The sequence below is a fragment of the Xyrauchen texanus genome, chromosome 5 (genome assembly GCF_025860055.1).
Source record: "Xyrauchen texanus isolate HMW12.3.18 chromosome 5, RBS_HiC_50CHRs, whole genome shotgun sequence".
Classification (NCBI taxonomy): domain Eukaryota; kingdom Metazoa; phylum Chordata; class Actinopteri; order Cypriniformes; family Catostomidae; genus Xyrauchen; species Xyrauchen texanus.
In genome coordinates this window covers 23,416,863-23,437,736 of record NC_068280.1, presented here as the reverse complement: position 1 = coordinate 23,437,736, position 20,874 = coordinate 23,416,863, and the positions used below count along the sequence as shown (strand labels likewise).

General features: G+C 39.6%; 1 protein-coding gene across 3 annotated transcripts in view; it reads right to left on the bottom strand.

The window, feature by feature from the left end:
- rims1b (regulating synaptic membrane exocytosis 1b) overlaps window positions 1–20,874 on the bottom strand; it is a 117,395-nt gene that overhangs the window by 57,285 nt on the left and 39,236 nt on the right. For all 3 annotated transcript variants that reach the window (XM_052126032.1, XM_052126030.1, XM_052126031.1), the window contains exons 6-10: window positions 5,265–5,305; window positions 4,937–5,047; window positions 4,259–4,358; window positions 2,747–2,870; window positions 232–278 (exon numbers count right to left, since the gene is read on the bottom strand). In XM_052126032.1, coding sequence (XP_051981992.1) covers window positions 232–278; window positions 2,747–2,870; window positions 4,259–4,358; window positions 4,937–5,047; window positions 5,265–5,305 — 423 coding nt within the window. The remainder of the gene's footprint in view (window positions 1–231; window positions 279–2,746; window positions 2,871–4,258; window positions 4,359–4,936; window positions 5,048–5,264; window positions 5,306–20,874) is intronic.

Genomic DNA, 20,874 nt, shown 5'->3' with positions numbered 1-20,874 from the left:
TCTATGCTCCTCTGTTGTAAATAACACTGCGCTTCCATATTTTTTTGTATTTCCCACATCAGTTCTCACGTGAAAATCGACACTCGTGAATTTGTGATATTCTTCCAAAACCTTTGTTTGTGTTTTGCTGAAGAAAGACAGTCATACACATTTGGGATGGCATGAGGGTGAGTAAATGATTAGAGAATTTTCATTTTTACTACTCCTTTAAACTGTACTCACAAAACTTACTTGACTCTAGAGGAGGATGTGACGTCCCAGGAATTCTTGGTGTATCTCTACAGGAAAAAGAAGATTGAAACAGGTGAAAATAACATAAAGTGACAAATCATTAGCTTTTCTCTCTATCAGTTTTTCCCGGGTGATCTCATTCATATTCTTTGGTATTCGGACATAAAGTGAACACATACATTTTTGTACATTTGGATAGACACTGCAACATACAATATCAACATATAGATTGCATCTAAAAAGTAATAATTTTTACGTTTACAGTAGAGACGTACAAATCTTTACGAATCCGCTGAAAAGTGGTCGGAACTGATTTTGCTGGAGTTTAATACTCAGTCATATGATCCCAAAGTGGGACTCTTGTTAAAGTGATAGTTCAACCAAAAATGAAAATGCTCTTATCATTTACTTACTCTCATGCCATCACAGACATCTTGTGACTTTCATCACAAGATTTTTAGAGGAATATCTCAGCTCTATATGTAGTTCCTCGCAATGCAAGTGTATGGATACCAAACAATTGAAGCTCCTAAATGCACATAAAGGCAGCGTAAAAATAATTAATATAACTCCAGTGGTTAAATCCATATCTTCAGAAGCACTATGATAAGTGTGGGTGAGAAACAGATCAATATTTAACTCTTGTTTTTTTACAATCAATTTCCACTTTCACTTCCACATTCTTCTTCTTTTGTTTGTGGCTATTCACATTCTTAGTACATATTGACACCTACTGGGCAGGGAGAAGAATTTATAGTAAAAAAGGACTTATATTGATCTGTTTCTACACCTAACATATTGCTTCTGAAGATTATGGATTTAACCAATTAAGTCTTATGGATTACTTTATGTGCTTTTTAGAGATTCAACATTTTGGTACCCATTCAGTTGCATTGTATGGACCTACAGAGCTGAGATATTCTTCTAAAAATCTTCTTCTGTGTTCAACAGAAGAATGGAAGTCATACACATCTGGGTTGGCATGGGGGAGAGTACATAATGAGAGAATTTTCATTTTGGGGTGAACTATACATTTAATGAGTAAATAATGGAGGTACTATGTCCAAGAAAGAACTTTTAATGACAGACTTATTTGTTTTATTTATAATTATTCAAATCAAGATGGGACAGAAAAAGTAAAGCCATTTGCACTCTTTGTATGACTCATATCATCAAAAATTATCATCAAAGCCTAACAAGAATAAATTATTAAGTGAAACACCATCAATATTACGGTGTAACAATAATGAATGTTCACTCATTTACTGAAATGAGAGTGCGTGTGTGCTTTCACAGTGATTCAGGCCATTCTTTAGAAATCACCCAGAAGAGAATGAAACCATTGCAATGTCAAATTAGGTAAATCCCTTAACTGTGTTAAAAATGTGATGCTGATTAAGGATATTTAATTAATCTCATTGGTAAGACTTTACAATAAGTCTCTATTTGTTTGCATTAGTTAATAGTGTAATAGGTATCATGAACTAACACTGAACGATATCTTTTACAGCATTTACTTTTCTTGGTTAATGTTCATGTATGAATATACTATTGTATATTGTCCATGTAAGTTCATAATGCTTTAACTCAGTGGTTCACAACCTTTTTTGGATGAACGCCCCCCTCATTCATTCCTATAAAATTAAAATGCGAAGACTAATAATATAAATGATTTTTTTATTATATTTCAAATGTAATTGAAAAGATAAATAATACCACAGAAATGCTCATTCTACAGAACAGCATTGATTTTGAATTGGATGCAGATGTAAATTTACTGGTATTAACAGTAAGGTTATCTATAACATTTACTGTATAAAAAGTAAAAAGTTAGTCAGGCTAATCAAGCCGACAAGAGGGATAAAGGCAGTTTGGGAGAAAGAGAGAGAGAGAGAGAGAGAGAGAGAGAGAGAGAGAGAGAGAGAGAGAGAGAGAGAGAGAGCTACAGGCAGCTTCCCTGTATGTGTTTATGTTTGTGTGTTTTTGTTTAATTAAATATTTATTTGATGCTTTGTCTGGTTCTCACCACCTTTCCTTTTTATCTGTTACAATGTGGCTACATTATATGTATGAGGGCAAAAACCACACTTTACATATGAATACCTACAGTATGTATTAATGAGATCAAGTTGGTTTTCCACACACATAATACACAAACTGGACTACTTATTCCCTCATGAGATGTCATAGCAAAACTGTCCAGACACGGGAAAGAACAGGGTACCAAAGGACCAATCTATTGCAACAGCTGAACAGTGTTAACGGTGAGAGGAAGGTCTGGAACACATAGGGTCAAATGGACACACAGGGCAAGAATAACACTCTCAGATACTATTTTACTTACTGATATGCTCTATAAACCTTTTTCAAGAAGTTTTTGGACAGAATTTGTTGAATACATCTTTAAAATGCAACAGGAAGAAAAACCATCAAAGTCAAACATAAATCCAAAGGTTCACTTTTATTTATTTCATTTACAAGCCAGCTGTTCATTGTTGTGGTTTATTCAGCTTACCCAATTGGTCTAGAAACAACTATTTCCACTTGAGGTGCAGACTGGGATTCTAAAATAATGTTGTACACTTCCTTTTTAGTTGCCCCAGGCAATGCCTTTCCATTCCACTGTAACACCTCATCACCTGAAATAAAAAAGTGACCATTAGTACTTACCAGTGTCCTGCTTGGCCAGACTGACTGAATAATAAGCTGTGAAAAAGTACATGCAGAAATGTGACCACAAATATCTACTGTGATCTTAACATTACATTGAATAATTCTTGAATATATATATATATATATATATATATATATATATATATATATACTGACAAAAACCACTGACAGTAAAAGTGTATAACATTGATTATATCTGTAAAATGGCACCTGTCATGGGGTGGTATTTATTAGGCAGCAAGTGAACAGTCAGATCTTGAATTTCATGTGTTGGAAGCAGAAAAAATGGCCAAGCGTAAGGATCTGAGTAACTTTGACAAGGGTCAAATTGTGATGGCTAAATAACTGGGTCAGAGTATCTCCAAAACGGCAGATCTTTTTGGGTGTTCCCTGTATGCATTGGTTAGTACCAACCAAAAGTGGTCCAAGGAAGGACAACCAGTGAACTGGCAACAGGGTCATGTGTGCCCAAGACTCATTGATGACAGTGGGGAGGGAAGGCTAGCCCATCTGGTCTGACCCCACAGAGAAGCTACTGTAGTACAAATTGCTGAAAAACATAATGCTGGCCATGATAGAAAGGTGTCAGAACACACAGTGCATCTCAACTTGCTGCGTATGGGGCTGCATAGTTGAAGACTTGTCAGAGTGCCCATGCTGACCCCTGTCCACGACCGAAAGTGCCTACAATGGGCATGTGAGCATCAGAACTGGACCATGGAGCAATGGAAGAAGGAGGTATGGTCTGATGAATCACATTTCCTTTTAGATCACTTGGCCGTCAGAGGTGGAGAGGTAACGGTCGACCACAACCAGGAAATATACAGACGAAAAGTCATCTTTAAAAAGACACTCTCCATCAGTGCCATTCTTTTAGAGGAAAATATACTCTTTTATTGTTAGAATATATTTCTCTTTTAGCTGTCGAAGTGCCAAGGGGCGTTCTTTGCACTTATTCATGCACAAGGGGGAGAAACCACTGAAATGCGGCATATATCCAACAGTAATGTGAATGGAGCGGCAGTGGAATTCAATGAATGAACACCGCTCGGCTCCGAAGAAAAAATCTGAATGAGTGGTTGCGAGCCAGCTCCTTTTATACCCGTATGTCCGGGGGAGTGGCATGCAAATTCCACTCGCCAATTCCCATTGGCCTTTTCTCAAAGATCAAAGGTGTTTGGGGCTCCCAGGAGTGACCCCTAGTGTTACTACATCGACACAACGTCGAATGAGTGACAGATAGGGAACTGCAGATTCACAGTTAATCTTGTCACTTTGGTCTCACACACACACACACACACACACATTATAATTTTTGTTTTACTATATATAATCCAGTATAAATAATCATTACCTGCTCGTAAATGGCCTACAATGTCAGCTAAACTTCCTTTCTTTACTTTGGTGATGAAGGCCCCAAGTCTCCCTGACTCTGTAATTTTCCCACCAACCACCTGGACAGGACAGATGACACAGTCATGTTTATTCACAATCTGCAATAATGAAGTACATTTCTTTGTGCTACATCCACATACATTTTCAGTCCAAAAGTCTTTTTCTGTTTCCTAAAATCGTTTCCGATTACATAGTCTATCAGTCAGTCTTTTTCCATTTCCTAACATCATACTCTACGTTTTCAGTCGAAAACTCTTTTTCTGTTTCTTAACATCGTTTCCGATTACTACTAGAGAAAGTCTAAATTTTCGGAAGAGGAAAATGCCTTTCCAGTGTGGAAGAGAGGTGCAAATGTAGCAAAATAGCTAAACATATTAGTGTGGCTGTGGTTTTGGCCTTTAAAATGCTCTAACAGGACCTTATCAGCAAAGTCAAGTTTATGAGCAGAGCCAAATGGGGACTATTTGCATATACATGAACATTTAATAGTGTTAAATAATGACAAGAAAAATAAAATGCCAAGCTGAGCTTAGCACCTAGTGGACCTTTAAATGTAGTTTTATATCACTTTAAGTGCAAGGCACAAACAGAAATACAATGTAATTAACGGGTTGTATACAGTCATTGACAAGCTCACCTTCAGACCCAGCAGGGAACCGGCTTCTCTTGGCATGGTGGAACGCTTACTTAGAGTGATGCGGCCAATCAAATGATCTCCCTCTTTGGATGGCTGCCAGCTAACAGGATGCTGAGAGAAAACGAACAACACTTTTACACTCCCATTAATGGTGAGCACACATTTGCTGACATGACATGTACATGTAGCTTTACAAGCAAATATATATTGAAATCAGACAGATCAGCAACCGAAACAATGAAACAGGTGCTGATCCTACTATAATTTGCATTGTGTCTGATCCATGACTGCTATATATTGTGTATGATTGAAATGGGTAAATACTTACATGCCACACAGTGGGGTCCAGAGGATGACAGTCCCATTCACCTGAATGAACATGAACATTATAAAAACAAAATAATCAATGTACAGGACATTAGAGTTGGTATGGGTTTTTAACACAGGAAAGAATAGGGAGCCAGAGAACATATCCAACTAAGTGGCTGAATGGTGTTTAAGTCCCCATGAACTGCCACGACAAACACATTTTCTTTTCTGTACTGACATATTTCCTATTGAACCAGAAAGTTGGGGTGGGGTAAATCAAAGTGCAACCAACCCCCCCAATGCATTGACATTGCTTTACAGGAAATTAAATAAATAATAGGATGCAGATGGTAACATAACCGGCAAAGAAACTCAGAATTTAAGTGTACTTGACCCAGTCCATTAGCATGATTTTTGCCATGCTAACCTTTAGGGAATGCATGTCAGAATGTTAGATTAGCAGGCTAAATGGTTAGCACACTAACTAAAAACACATAAAAATACATATATAATTTAAAGGTGCAGTATGTAACAATGTTCATGTAATATTGACCTTTTTTTTGCTAATCTGTGAATGCTTCTAATGCACCTTAAAAAAATGAGCCCTTCCCAGACTTCCAATTATAGGTTGCCTATTAAAGCCTGCCAACTGATTTTAATGCAAAGAGAGCAGGTTGGTTTTGCCGGGAAAATCAGAAGGATGTGACGTTTATGCGCACTCCAGAGATGCTTACCTCGGTGCTTCTCTTCTGACAACAAACTGCAACGCTATGTAATGTTATCTTAGAGATGGAATCCAGCAAACATCTAGTTCCCAGCACAACACTGACTCCTATACAAACTCAGAGTAAGCCAAAAAAAAGTAAGCAAAAACTAGAACAAAAAATACATCTACTGAATCACGTCTGGCTAAGCGGGAATGTGATCATGGTCGAGCGAAAACTAGAGTGAACATTGGCAGGGCATTTCATTCCTGGAGGGACCGTTCGGTTTTAGGGATCAAAACCGACCCTGATTTGGCATTCTTCTTATTGGACAGGTAAGCTTACATAACAGCAAAGCATGTGAAATATAGAGCCATAAGGACTGATCTGTATAATTTTAGCTAACTGGATCTTGCCTGCTAATGCTTACGAATTGCAAGCTACCTTGCTTCGTAACTTTCAAATCAATTCAACGATCTTCTCTTTATAATAAAAGTCGGGTATATAGGATAAATTTAAGCACAAACGCTGGTTTCTTGATCGTAGTACAACATATGACATACAAAAAATACAATAGTGCAACATAACAGTGCAGTGCAACAGTAAATTGTCAGGTATTTGTGAAGTATGTAGCTGTATGTGTGTATCAGTATGCTATGTTAGCTGATAAGTAGTTTTAGTTTAGTCTCAAAGTCTGTAGTAAAACAATCATAACTGTGTAATTTTAATTATGCTACCTCATCTGTCAGCATGATGCCGGTGAATCACGTTCAGTCTATTTGAACGTTACCTCATTGATTTGGCCGATGCTCGCTCGTTTCCCTATGGAGTGTGTGCATGAGCGCGATCATGAGAAACAGGCAGCTGGCTGCAGTTCACTTAACAGCCACAGGTGTCATTAATAACAAGGGTTTCTGAATCTTACACAGAGCACATTTTAAAATATATTAATCGAATTTTCATGGTCAAGACTATATAAATCATCAAGCAATATTGTAAGTGTTGGATATCCAATCAGGCACTGAATAGAATACCCAAAACAAGATCGCTTCATGGACCAAGGGGCATCGGAATTTGCAGACTGAATTCTGCACAATATCGTTGCAATACAATTACAAATTATTTTCATCCAAGTAAGATGCGTGTCATTGCTAGCTTGAAGCTAAGATTCAAGTGTGATCTTGTCTCTTTCTTCAAGCCTACATAGCCTATCATGATCATCTGTTTTACATTATCAACCAGGAGGGAATTGTGCCATTTTGGAAACTGTGTAGAATAACATTCACATACTGACTAGATAGATTTAAACTAAAGGAGATAACCAAGACTTCATATTGAAAATGGAGCATTCACTGAACTTCAGAGGAATGTATCACATAGTAGCCTATGTTTGGTTTCAGAAATAAAGCTACAAGGTTAGTACCAAACCCTAAACAAGACAATATACAGCACTGCATAAAAGTTTTACAGTCTCATTTGATCATCTTGATTGCATTCAGAAAACTGTCTTACAACTCTGATGGAGTGCAGGACCTGCACATACTGAAACAAGCATGAGCTATTCCTTTGGCAATCACTGACATTATACATTTGGGAGTTAACTAGTTACTTGTCTTAGGGTGGGTTGCACCAAAAAGGATTAAATTATGTAGAGTTTAGAGCTAATAAAAGATTTGTTGATCTAGGATTTATTTTAATTTGAGTTGTGTTGCACCACTGGAATTTAAACAAGGATTAACAAATCAGTGATTAAAATGTTAACCTGTGATTAAATCTTTCACTTTTGTCTGCCATGTAGGATTAAACAGTTTAACAAAATAAAAATAACTCTATTTTATTTCCTTTTGAAATGTAAACATCAAATTTTCTCTGCAAAAAATAAACTTTTTTATTTGTAGGTAAAATAAATAAAAATGTAAAACTTTCTACAGTCGTTAATAACTGCTTCCTAGACAGATCAGCGGCACAAAAGGCAGATCAAATAAAAGCAAAGGAAATGTTGCGGTATCTAGTATATAAAAATCTAGTAATTGTACACAGCCCTAGCTCTGTAAATGGGACAAAAAATAAGTGGATCAGACTGATCCACACAACACTACTCCAGGATGGAAATTCATTAGAAGAGCGATGGCAAATCTGGCTGATGCAAACTTTCTAAACTCTCTACATCGGCTTTTCAGTGGTGGAGAGACCTCCGAGAGGTAAAAGGCTTGAAAACGAAGAAGTTGCTCTTTTTCTTATCGATAGGTGGGTAACATACATTATCCTATGTTTCACAGAACCCATATATACTGTTGATGTGATGTTAGATTTAGTACCAGGAGAGATGTGATTGTCTGGAGCTGGTATGCGCAAAATGTCTCGCATGCATGGATTTGGGGGGCGTTCCAAAAAACACTGAAGGGAGGGGTGTGTTTGTTTTGGCAGTTGAGTTCAAATGTCAACAAAGTTTCTCAGGAATCGCCAAGTGCACCTTTTAGATACGAATAATGGAGATGCAGAATCTGTTTCTTACACCCATGCCACAAATGTACGCGCGCCAGCGAGCCGATACTACTGAACATGTCAGCGAAGGAGATGCTCAGCATCCAGGGCTCTCGTAGAGCAAAATGCCAAAAACCTTTTTTGAAGAAGTTTATTTATTAACTTAGCGCCTAAACCAGTCTTCGTAATGGCGACTCAGGGAGCTAAGGCTCTAGATTCACTCACGCGTTGCCACGGGGTTAAGGTGGTGGCTGCGGGGAGTGTGGAGGAGTGAAGTGTAGCGGTAGGTGATGTAGTGGGTCATGAGTGTGTGTTAGCAGCGTCCAGAATGAATAACTCCATTGTGCTGTTCCTGAGTATAGTAGAGAAAGCGAATGAAGTGATTGGAAAGGGAATAAACATATGTGGTTTAATTACCCAAGTACTACCTCTTTCTATCCCCGCTAAAAAGTTACCATTTCAAATGCTCCCCCTTTTATTAAAGATGAGATGTTGATTGAAGAATTATCACGCTTTGGCAAACTGATTGCTCCCGTGAAAAAGATCACTATAGGGAGTAAATCAGAGTTGGTGAAACATGTTGTGTTGTTCAGGCGATTCACGTATATGATATCAGAACTGATCTTGACTTAAATCTTAAATTCAAAGTGGATGACTTTGATTACACAGTTTTTGTCAAAACAGACATGATGAAGTGTTTTGGTTGTGGAAAGTCTGGTCATTTGATACGCAGGTGCCCGGAAAACATCGCTCATCACAGTGAGCAGACAGACGATGTTAAAGATAACACTGCGCAAAATGAAGACGGAGAAGTCGCCAGTACTTCTAATGCACTGAGCTCTAGTGCTCAAAAAATATTTTTTTCAGCTGAAAAAACTGTTGTTTCTGATCTGACTGGACAAAGTGTTAAAAGTGATGAAATATACGCTAAAAAATCCGATATTTTAACCTGTGAGATTGATGAACACAACAACACTGATTGTGGAGAGGCTAACACGCAAACAAGTTTGAGTCATTTTCAGATACTGAGTCAAAAGTGGAGAGTGTAATTCAAAATGACATCATGTTAATGAACATGGATCATGTTTTCAAACACCTCTAAAGAGAAAACAAAGTGACAAGAGCATGGTTTTGAAACAGGCCAGGAAAAATCAGAAGGAGAGTAAGGTGGACAATGACAGCAGTGAGAGTGAATTCTCTGACTCTAATGTCTCAGTTTGCTCTCAATTCAGTTGGTCATGTCTTGACTATGGAGTAGAAGAAATAAGAAAGTTCTTGAAAGTGACCAAAAACATATTTTCCAGATCTCAGATGACTTCTGGAGAATATTAAGTGTTCAATGAGTGAAGGAAGATTTACAGATAGAGAAGTATATCGTTTGAAGAAAATCGTTATGAAAATCCAACTCCAATTGAGTAATGATGATGAAATGGTTTAGTTTGTATGCCCTTATTGGATGCTTTGCCCTCTGTAGTCTAATTTCATTTTCATTTTCAATGATGAACGACATTCGTACTGCATCTTTAAATGTGAATGGTTAGAGACTGCAGAAAGAGAGCACAGATACATGAAGGAATAAAACAGAATAAAATAGATTTCCTATTTTTACAGGAGACACATAGCGAAGGAAAAAATGCTACTGAATGGGTTAAGGAGTGGGGTGGTCTTCTTTTTTTGAGTCATAATACTTCACTCAGTGGAGGAGTTGCAGTTTTTTTTAATACGAATTGAACTCCCTCATCTTTTTCTGTTGAAGAAGTTGTAAAAGGTAGATGTTTAAAGATTAAGGCTCAATTTGAAGATCATGTTTTTGCTTTTGTTTGCACCAACCTCACAAACAGAAATAATGTTTATTTAGATATATTTAATATAGTAATAGAAAAGTGTGATGATGGGGAATTTTTGGTTTTGGGAGGAGATTATAATTGTGTTGAAATAAACATAGATAGGAATCATGTAAAGCCATATATGGCTTCACGCCGAAAACTGATGCAAATTATAGAAGCGAATGAGATGTGTGATGTGTGGAGAAATTTTAATTCTAATGTTAAACAATATATGGACACACGCTCATGACAATTCATTGTCAATGGTATGATTAAATAGATTTTATGTTTTCAAACATCATCTTAGTTTCTTCATAAATGGCTCAATTGTTACAGTAGGTTTCTCTGACCATAGGTTGGTTGTGTGTAGAATCATTGTAAGTTATGTTAAGTTCAAAAGTCCCTATTGGCATTTCAGTGTGACATTGTTGTCAGATTTACAGTTTAAAGATGTTTTTAAGTTTTATTGGAAGTCTTTTAGGGAACAAAAAGAAACATTTTCTTCTTTACAAGAATGGTGGGACATTGGGAAAGTAAATATTAGGCAATTATGTCAACAATATACTAAAAATGTCACAAAAATTTTAACTCAGTCTATACTGAATTTAGAATATTACATTTTAGAAATTCAAGTTTTAATTCAAGAAATTAGATTCTCTTTTTATGAAAAGATCAGCCTTGTCTGATTTATATTATAGAGAGGCACAAGAGGCATTGGTCAGATCACGTTTCCAGAATGTGGAGCAGATGGATCTTCTATCAAAGTTTTTATTCGGATTAGAAAAAAATAATGGTCAAATGTATACAACATTTACGTTCTGAAACTGGATTTCTTTTATCAGACCCAGTTGAATTGAGAAAAATAGCAGTAACATTCTTTAAAAATCTTTATAGTCATGATCATAGGACAGATCAAGATGGTAATCACATCTTCTTTGAAGATCAAAAATTTCCGAAAGTGCCAATGCCAAACTTAGTGAAGTAATTACTTTAAAAGAACTGTATGAAGACCTCCAGAATATGCAAAATGGGAAAGTTCCAGGGATAGATGGAATTCCCTTTGAATTCTATAAAGCATACTGGGCCATCAAAGGAGAGGACTTGCTTGAAGTTATTAGTGACAGTTTAGTTTGTGGTTTTTTACCACTGAGTAGTCGGAGAGCAGTTCTTACTCTCCTCCCAAAGAAAGGAGATTTAAGCAATATTAAGAACCAGTGTCATTACTGTGCTCTGATTCTAAAATTCTGTCCAAAGTATTGGCGATTAGATTAGGGGAAGTCTTAGAGGACATAATTAATCTTGACCAATCCTACTGTGTGCCTGGTTGATCTATATTTGATCATATTTTTTTAATTTGATATTTGATTGATTTTTCAAAGATTTGTGGTGTAAATTTTGGCTTGATTTCCATTGAACAAGAAAAGGCATTTGACCGCGTAGAGCATGATTATTTATGGAAGGCTGTAGATGCCTTTGGTTTTAACTCAATTTTTAAAGGCTATATTAAAATTGTACATAATGACATTGAGAGTATGTTGAAAATTAATGGTGGTTTGTGTGCTCCTTTTAATGTTCAGTGTGGTGTAAAGCAAGGTTGTTCATTATCAGGCATGCTTTACACCTTGGCAATAGAACCACTTTTGCAAAGATTAAGAAGGGTTGTAAAAGGCCTCTCCTTGATGAACTGTGAAAGTACTTGTGTTTTATCAGCTTATGCTGATGACATTATTGTTATTGTTAAAGAGCAAAATTATGTGAACATTTTAATGGAAACTTTGGAAGATTTTGAAATGATATCAGCTGCAAATGTTAATTCTGTAAAAAGTGAAGCGGTTTTCGTGGGAGATTGGACAACGTTGACCCCCAAACTCCCAAATGGTCTGATGTGGAAAAAAGATGGTTTAAAGTATTTGTGAGTATTTTATTTGGTAGATGAGTCTTTTCAATTAAAAAATTGGGAAGGGATGGCTGAGAAATTAAAGGGCCATTTGGATAAATGGAAGTGAGTTAAGCAAATACTGTCTAATAGGGGTCGAACCCTTATTATAAATAACCTTGTTGCTTCATCACTTTGGCATCGGCAGACTTGTGTTGAACCACCACCACTTTTTCTTGCTAAGATCCAATCAATGTTGATAGACTTCTTCTGGGATAAAATGCACTAGGTGGTCCATAACGTCTTGTACTTACCAAAAGAAGAAGGTGGACAAGGACTTGTGCATTTGCAAAGCAGGACGGCGACCTTTCGAGTACAATTTGTACAACGTTTCCTGATAGGCCCAGAGTCTGTAAGTTGGAGACTATTTTAAGAACTGTTGCAGGTCTAAGTCTGGACAAATCGTTATTTTTACTGGATCCAAAAACTTTAAATGTGGCGAGTCTTTTTAAACTCCAAAGGACAAACAATCCCACATCCTTGTATTGGTTTCTGGAAGAGCCATTGGTTTATGGTGCAAGACTGGATGTAACAAGTGCATTGTTTTCATTGACTAAAGCCTTTATAAATGCTAATGTGGCAACTTATAAGTTTGGCAGGACCAGATATTGTTGAGGTGGATGCGGTGGCAATGCAATTGGGGGTTAGATCCACTCGAATGGTTGAAAAACTACTACACAAGATACAGACTCTCCTTACAATAGAAGAGACTGATTTACTCAGGAAATATTGTAATGGAGAAATTACTCCCAATGATAAAGATTTTTTTCCAAAGTTGTTCATTTCACCTAATTTAGAGGAATATGGTGGAATTTTTCTGGAATCATAAACATTTATGGACATGGACTTTGAAGAAGTGAGTGGATTTTTTTTTACAAGACTTGTGTTAAAGGTTTTAATAAAAAAACACTAAATGGAAGAATTGATACAACCTGGCGAACTGTTTTAGATTTAAATGAAATTGTTAAGCCAAATTGGAGAATGTTTTACAAGCCAACATTAACAAAAAAATGTGGAGACTTGCTTTGGAGAATTTTACATTGTATTATTGCTGTAAATGCTTTTATATGTGATGAATCCTGATGTCAGCCAAGAATGTCCCTTTTGCTCTCAAAGGGAGATGTTTTTATGCATTGTTATAGACTTAAACCTTTATTTGAGGTTTTACAGAACTTGTTTAAATCTTTTGACGATGAATTTTCAATGCAAACTTTCAAGTCAAGATTGTTGATTGATTTTAGTTTTTATAAACCTACTTCATGTATTGCATTGTTTGAGGATGTTTGGTGCTATGGAGAAGTTTTGTGCTCTGTTGTAGACAATGAACTTCATTTTACTCAATATATGTAATTTTCTTTCCCTTTTTCTTATTTTAAATAGGTGTTTTTTTTAAATGTTTTTTTATAAGTGGAAATAAATTGTAATAAATGTGTTTTAAAAATCTAAAATCTCTCTCTCTCTCTCTCTCTCTCTCTCTCTCTCTCTCTCTCTCTCTCTCTCTCTCTCTCTAACATATTTTAATGACACATAACACAAATTATGCAGTAAATGGTTCTCAATTAGAGTTCTCCGGACATCATTTACATTTGCAGAGGCAGCACAGCACTCCTGATGTGCGTCCTCGCGGTCCTCACTTAGGTGATCCTCTTCAGACTCCTGTAGTAGCTCATATCCAAGTCTTTTCCCAAAGTTGTATAATAATACCCCTGCAACAATGACCGTCAGTGTTGTCTCAAGCTTTGTTCGAAGCCCATTCTGCATGCAAGGAAAACTTTTTCCAAACACCAAACACTATCTACACAAGACCTCTTGCTGCAATGTGGCAGGAGTTGTATCATTTCTCAGTTGGTGTTATATGATTCAAGAGGGGGGTCATCAGGTAGGCATGAGAGGGGTACCCATTATATCCTACCAGGTTACACTGGAATGCATGGCTTTCAAGCAAAGCACACAGGTGGCTAATGTCAAAGATCCTGCTGTCATGAGTTGATCCTGGTCATCAAGCCACAATGTTGGTGATTTGGGCGTTCTCATTACACAAGACTTGAACATGGATGAAACAGCAGCCCTTCCTTTTGCAAAACAACTCTCCATTTTCTCCAAAAAGGGTTCTGAATCCAAATATGGGTGCATTCAGTCGCTCCTTTAACTCCAGGAAAAACAGCTGTTGTACAAAATCCAGCCGGTGTTCCGCCTGTCAGTGTAAATATTATATATTGATCTGCAACTGATTTGCAATTGCCCCTGATACCCTTCCAACAATTTTGCTCACAGTTGAATTATGAACTGAAAGGTCCCCATCCACCATCTGGAAACAACCAGTGGCATAAAAGTTCAAGGATATCAGAAGCTGGAGCAATGGTGGTATAGCTGAATTTCGGTCACTGCTGTGTTTAATTAGGGGTCCGATTGTTTCATTTAATTTAATTAGAGATTCCTTGTTGAATCTATACCTCTTTGAAAATTCCTCATTGTCATAAAACTCAACAGGGTTCAGTCTGTCAGGTACTCTTTCATTGTCCCCAATCAACCAAAACATTTCTGCCATTTTCTATATTAAAACCTCCTCAGCTGCAAGTTTATAGTTAATAATTAATTTAAATTTAAATATGAGTTCAAAGTAATGGAACAATAGGATTAATTTAATCTAGATTTACTGTGAAATTTAAATCAGGATTTAAATGATGGTTTAAATATAACTATGATTATTTTAAAACAAGGTTTAAAGTTTGACCCCCCTTTGTTCAGAATTATTATATAAACCTTGATTTAATCTCAGGTTAAGGTTTCTCCTTATTGGTGCAAGCCACCTTTAGGCTATTTGTTGTAAATCAAGTCAATATATACTCTATTTTCAGCAAACTTAACATGTGTAAATATTTTTATGAACATAAAAAGACTCAACAACTAAACATAAACTGAACAAGTTTCACAGACATGGGACTAACAGAAATTGAATAATGTGTCCCTGAACAAAGGGGGTCAAATTCAGAAGTAACAGTCAGTATCTGGTGTGGCCACCAGCTGCATAAAATACTGCACTGCGTCTCCTCCACATGGACTGCACCAGATTTGCCAGTTCTTTTGCTGTGAGATGTTTCCTCACTCTTCCGCCAAGACACTTGCTAGTTCCCGGACATTTCTGTGGGGAATGGCCCTCATCCTCCGATCAAATATGTCCCAGACATGCTCAATGGGATTGAGATGCGGGCTCTTCGCTGGCCATGGCAGAACACTGACATTCCTGTCTTGCAGGAAATCAGAAACAGAACGAGCAGTATGGCTGGTGCCATTGTCATGCTGGAGGGTCATGTCAGGATGAGCCAGCAGGAAGGGTACTACATGAGGGAGGAGGATGTCTTCCCTGTAACGCACAGCATTGAGACTGCCTCCAATGATAACAAGCTCAGTCCGAAGATGCTGTGACACACCGCCCCAGACCATGACAGACCCTCCACCTCCAAATCTATCCTGCTCCAGGGTACAGGCCTCGGTGTAACACTCATTCCTTCGACGATAAATGCGAGTCCGACCATCACCCCCGCTGAGACAAAACTGCGATTTGTCAGTGAAGAGCACTTTTCACAGCAAAGGTGGGTTTCTGCCCATAGGCGACGTTGTTGCCAGTAATGTCTAGTAAGGACCTGCCTTAAAACAGGCCTACAAGCCCTCAGTCCAGGCTCTCTCAGCCTATTGCAGACAGTCTGATCACTGATGGAGGGATTGTGCATTCCTGGTGAAACTCAAGCAGTTGTTGTTGCCATCCTGTACCTGTCTCACAAGTGTGATATTTGGAAGTACTGATCCTGCGCAGGTGTTGTTACATGTGGTCTACCACCGCGAGGAGGATCAGCTGTCCTTCCTGTATTAAGCGTCTCATAGTTCAGACATTGCAATTTATTGCCCTGTCCTCATGCCTCCATGCAGCATGCCTAAGGCACGTTCACACAGATGAGCAGGGACCCTAGGCATCTTTCTTTTGGTGTTGTTCAGAGTCAGTAGAATGGTCTCTTTAGCGTCCTAAGTTTTTATAACTGTGAACTTAATTGCCTACCATCTGTAAGCTGTTTGTCTTAAAGACCGTTCCACAGGTGCATGTTCATGAATTGTTTATGGTTCATTGATCAAGCATGGAAAGCATGGTTTAAACCCTTTACAATAAATATCTTTAAAGGTATTTTTTTTTTACAAAATTATCTTTAAAATACAGAGTCCTTAAAAAGGGACGTTTCTTTTTTTGCTGAGTTTAGCTCTACATCTGTCATTGCAAACCAAACTGTCATTGCCAAAGAAAACACCTGGGTTAATGTTGTAACCTAATGGAGGGAACAAGACATTGTGTCAATGTAGTGACACTAGGGGTCGGCCTTGGGAGCCCCAAACACCTCTGATCTTTGAGAAAAGGCCAATGGGAATTGGCGAGTTTGCATGGCACCCCCCCGGACATATGGGTATAAAAGGAGGAGGTATGCAACCACTCATTCAGATTTTGTGCTGAGGAGCCAAGACAAGGTCCCGGCCATTTCAGCGGGTAGTTCAGTGTTGTGGCAGGAGGGACACAATGTCTCATTCCCTCCATCAGGGAACGGAGGTTACAACAGTAACTGAGATGTTCCCCTTCTGTCACTAACTCAACATTGTGTCAATGTAGTCACACTAGGGGCCCCTATACAAAATGCCATGAATAACTGAACAGTGTTACGTGGACTGGCGGTGCAAGATGGGCAGACCTCTGCGTGCCTCATAGCCAGCGCACCTGGCCATCACGTAACCTCTCCCAACGCTCTTACAGGCGTCAAACGGTCCCCTGCACCTCGGGAACAAGTTGACTTCTGAAAATTTAGGGACTGACTGACCCAGTCGCGACCTCTTCTCTTTTTTTCCCCAAAAAGGAACTATATCGTTCAGCTGGGGGCCATATAGGGTCCTCGTCAGGGAGTGTACCTGAAAACACACAGGAGGAAATCAGCTCAATCCAGAGATTATAGAATCTCGCAAAGGTGTTGGGTGTTGCCCATCCCACTGCTCTGCAGATTTCTGCTAAAATGGCACCACTGGTTCGGGCCCAGGAGGCTGCCACACTCCTGGGAGAGTGGGCTCGTAGCCCCAAGGGTGGGCGGCATGTTTTGGCCGTGATATGCCATTGCGATGGCGTCAATGACCCAGTGGGTGATCCTATGTTTGGAGATAGCACTCCCTTTTCGCTGTCCACCTGGGTCTGCCTCCTCCCAGGGCAGCTTCGCTTGCAGGTTCACCACCTGATCCCTACATGGGGTTGTGGGAACCTTGGGCGCATAGCCTATTCAGGGTCTCAGGATCACGTGAGAGTAACCCAGACCTAATTCCAGGCACATTTGCTGATGGAGAACACTTGTAGGTCCCCTACCCTCTTGATGGAGTTGAGTGCCGTCAGGAGGGCAGTCTTTAAAGAGATACGCATTTAGCTCAGCTGAATCTAGGGGCTCAAATAGAGCTCCCGTATGCCCTGAAGGACCACAGAGAAATCCCACGAGGGAATGAGACCATATGCCCCAGGAGCCTCTAAAATAATTTCAGAAGGATCAACGAGCTGGACTCCCTTGGTGATGAGCAAACGGGGTGTGTCCTCTACAGTGTTACCTGGGGGGATTTGACCTCCTACCTCCTCTCAGGAACCTGACGATCAAGTCTTGCTTTCCTAAATACTTACCATCTACAGCATCGTGATGTGACAAAATAACAACTACATATACCTTCAAGGTGGAGGGGGACAGCCGCCTCTCCAGCAGGAAGGAAAGCACTGATCCGACTGCGCATCTCTGGTGGTCTTGGCGTTGGGAAGTACACCACTTAGTGAACAGACGGCACTTCAAGGCACACAGGCACCTCGAAGAGGGAGCCTAGGCCTGAGTGATCGTGTCTACCATCGTGGGAGGTAGGCCAATTAGGTCTTCCACGTCCCATCCAAAGGCCAGACATGGAGATTCCAAAGGTCTGGTCATGGGTGCCAGATGGTGCCCTGTCTCTAACAAAGAAGGTCCTTCCTCAAAGGAATACGCGAGGAGCGTGTGGTCTGAGAACCAAGTCATCGTGGGCCAGTAAGGTGCTTCTAGGACAACCTGCTCCTTGTCCTCCCTGACCTTGCACAACATCTGTGCAAGTAGACTCACTGGGGAGAATGCATACCTGCTTAGCCCCAGGGGCCAGCTGTGTGCCAGCATGTCTGTGCAGAGGGGAGCCTTGGTCAGGACATACTCTCCCCTGAGCGTGACCTGCTACAACAGCGTGTCTGCTGTGCTGTTGACATTGCACGGGATGTGAGTGGCTCACAATGACTTGAGTTGCTGCTGACTCCAGAGGAGGAGACGGCAGGCTAGTTGCGACATTTGACGAGAGTGCACGCCGCCACGGCACATGATGTACGCTACCATTGCCATGTTGAGCCAAGGTTGAGCCAAAAGTGATGCTCCTGGACCACCAGGGTGGACATCGCCTGCCCAAGAGACCACGCCGTGACCTTCATCTCCCGGAGGCCACCGAGTACAGCTCCTACATCGATCTCGGATCAGAACTACCCTTGTGCAGTTCTCTAAGTGCCTCGGCTAGGTACAAATGCAGGAGATCCGTAGAGTTCAGGGCGGAGGCGGCCTGTCCTGTGGTACTGTAGGCCTTAGTTGCCAGTGACGACATAAACCTACAGGCCTTGGACGGGAGTCTCGGACGATTCTGCCAGGTGGTGGTTCTCTGCGGGCACAGGTGCACCGCAACCGCCTTAACCATCTGGGGAATTGACGAGTACCCCCTTGTAGCTATACCATCGAGGGTAGTGAGAGTGAAGAAGCTTAGAGACCGGGTCTAGGCAATAAAAGGTGCCTGCCGCAATCGCGTCAGCTCATCATGCACCATGGGGAAGAAAGGTATTGGGGCAGGGCATGCCGTGAGCGGCGCTCTGAGCCCAGGAACCAATCATTAAGCAGCGACGGTTCAGGGTGGGGCTGAGGGATCTACTCCAGCTCGACACTCGCAGCCACCCGAGCTGCCGGTCCCATCGCAGAACTCGCTGGGGCAAATGAGCATGCTGGGAATGGGAGGTCTGTGGGTGGTTTCCATAATCATGCTCTCGCCACAGGTAACGACCGCAACCAGGAAATATACACAAACGGAAATTCATCTTTAAAAATACGCTCTCCATGAGTGCCAATCTTTTAGAAGGGAAATATACACTTTTAAAGGAAGAATAAACTCTTTTAGGCTGCTGAAGTGTCCATGGGTGTTCTCTGCACTCACCCGTTGCAAGAGGGGGAGAAGCCGTTGTAATGCAATAAATCCAACAGCTTTTGTAGAGGTGTAGGAGGAATTCAGCTCACTGAAACACAACCATTCGGCTCTGAAGAAACAATTTTAATGAGTGGTTGCATACCAGCTCCTTTTATACCCGTATGTCCGGGGGGGTGTCATGCAAATTACACTCGCCAATTCCCATTGGCCTTTTCTCAAAGAACCCATAGTGTCACTACATCGACACAACGTCGAGTGAATGGTTTCAGCAGAGCAGAGTTTTAATAAGTACGTCCACAACCATTGCTAACAAAAATTTCTCGCAACTAAGGATAAAGTTGCTTTTTTTATTTTTAGGTTTTTCTAAATGTTTATTCATAGGACAGAGAAGGGTAACAATAGGGAGAGGATGGGGTAATGGGATTGGGAAATTACCCAAACCGAATTCAATATCAGGTTCCCTGCATAGCCTATAAGTGCTACATTACTATGCAACATGCTGGAGCATATCAAGGCCACAGCTCTGACAGGTGATATTATGTTTACACATGGTAGCTTTCATTTAAATGGATTTGAAGTACTCAATTTACACGCCGCTCTGTTTAATTGGTTAAAACATTTATACTTCGCTAAACAATATCCATGTTGGTTTACAGCAGAAGAGAAGCTTTAATTTATTTCTGCACAAATGCATGAAGCCAGGGACTTTCAAAACCACGAGGAGCCTGGAGCTGAGAGTAATAGGAAAACACAAAGCATAATTGCATCCAGAGCTGGGATTGCTTACTCAATGATGACTAAGTGAGATTTCAAACTCAAAGTCCCCAAATTGGACATGCTGCATCCCAGGACTGCCAATCAGTCACTCATCGGTTTTATTTTAGAGGGTTTTATGTTAGAGAGCTGCTGACCTAATTCCCAAATCTGTTGCTCTAAGTTTTTTTTTTTTTAAATAAACATCTACGCTGCATGAATCAACAAGGTTTGTTTAGCAGACTTAAGATTCAGAACTGACCATAACTGTCACACTAAACAGCTTCAAGACTGCATGTAGAATGATCAAGCATCCAGAGTTATGGGAAGTATCAAGAATAGTGAACTATTAGATCCTTAGATAATATTAATTGCAAAAACTTTTGGTAAACACATTTCATACACATCGCAAATATACAGCACATAGGCCTATATCCCAAAAGAGTAAAGTTTGACAAGAACATTAGCTACAGTGGCCCCAAAAAGAATTTGGACACTCAAGTCATATTTAAAAAAGAGTGAATATCAGTGCATTAAATAACAAAATATCAAAGCAAATGTTATATATTTAAAAAATGATAGAACTAGCACACTTTTCAAGCAAAACACATCACAGAAATAATGTTGTTAGGTTTGAGCAAAACAATTGAAATATAACAATAGATATAC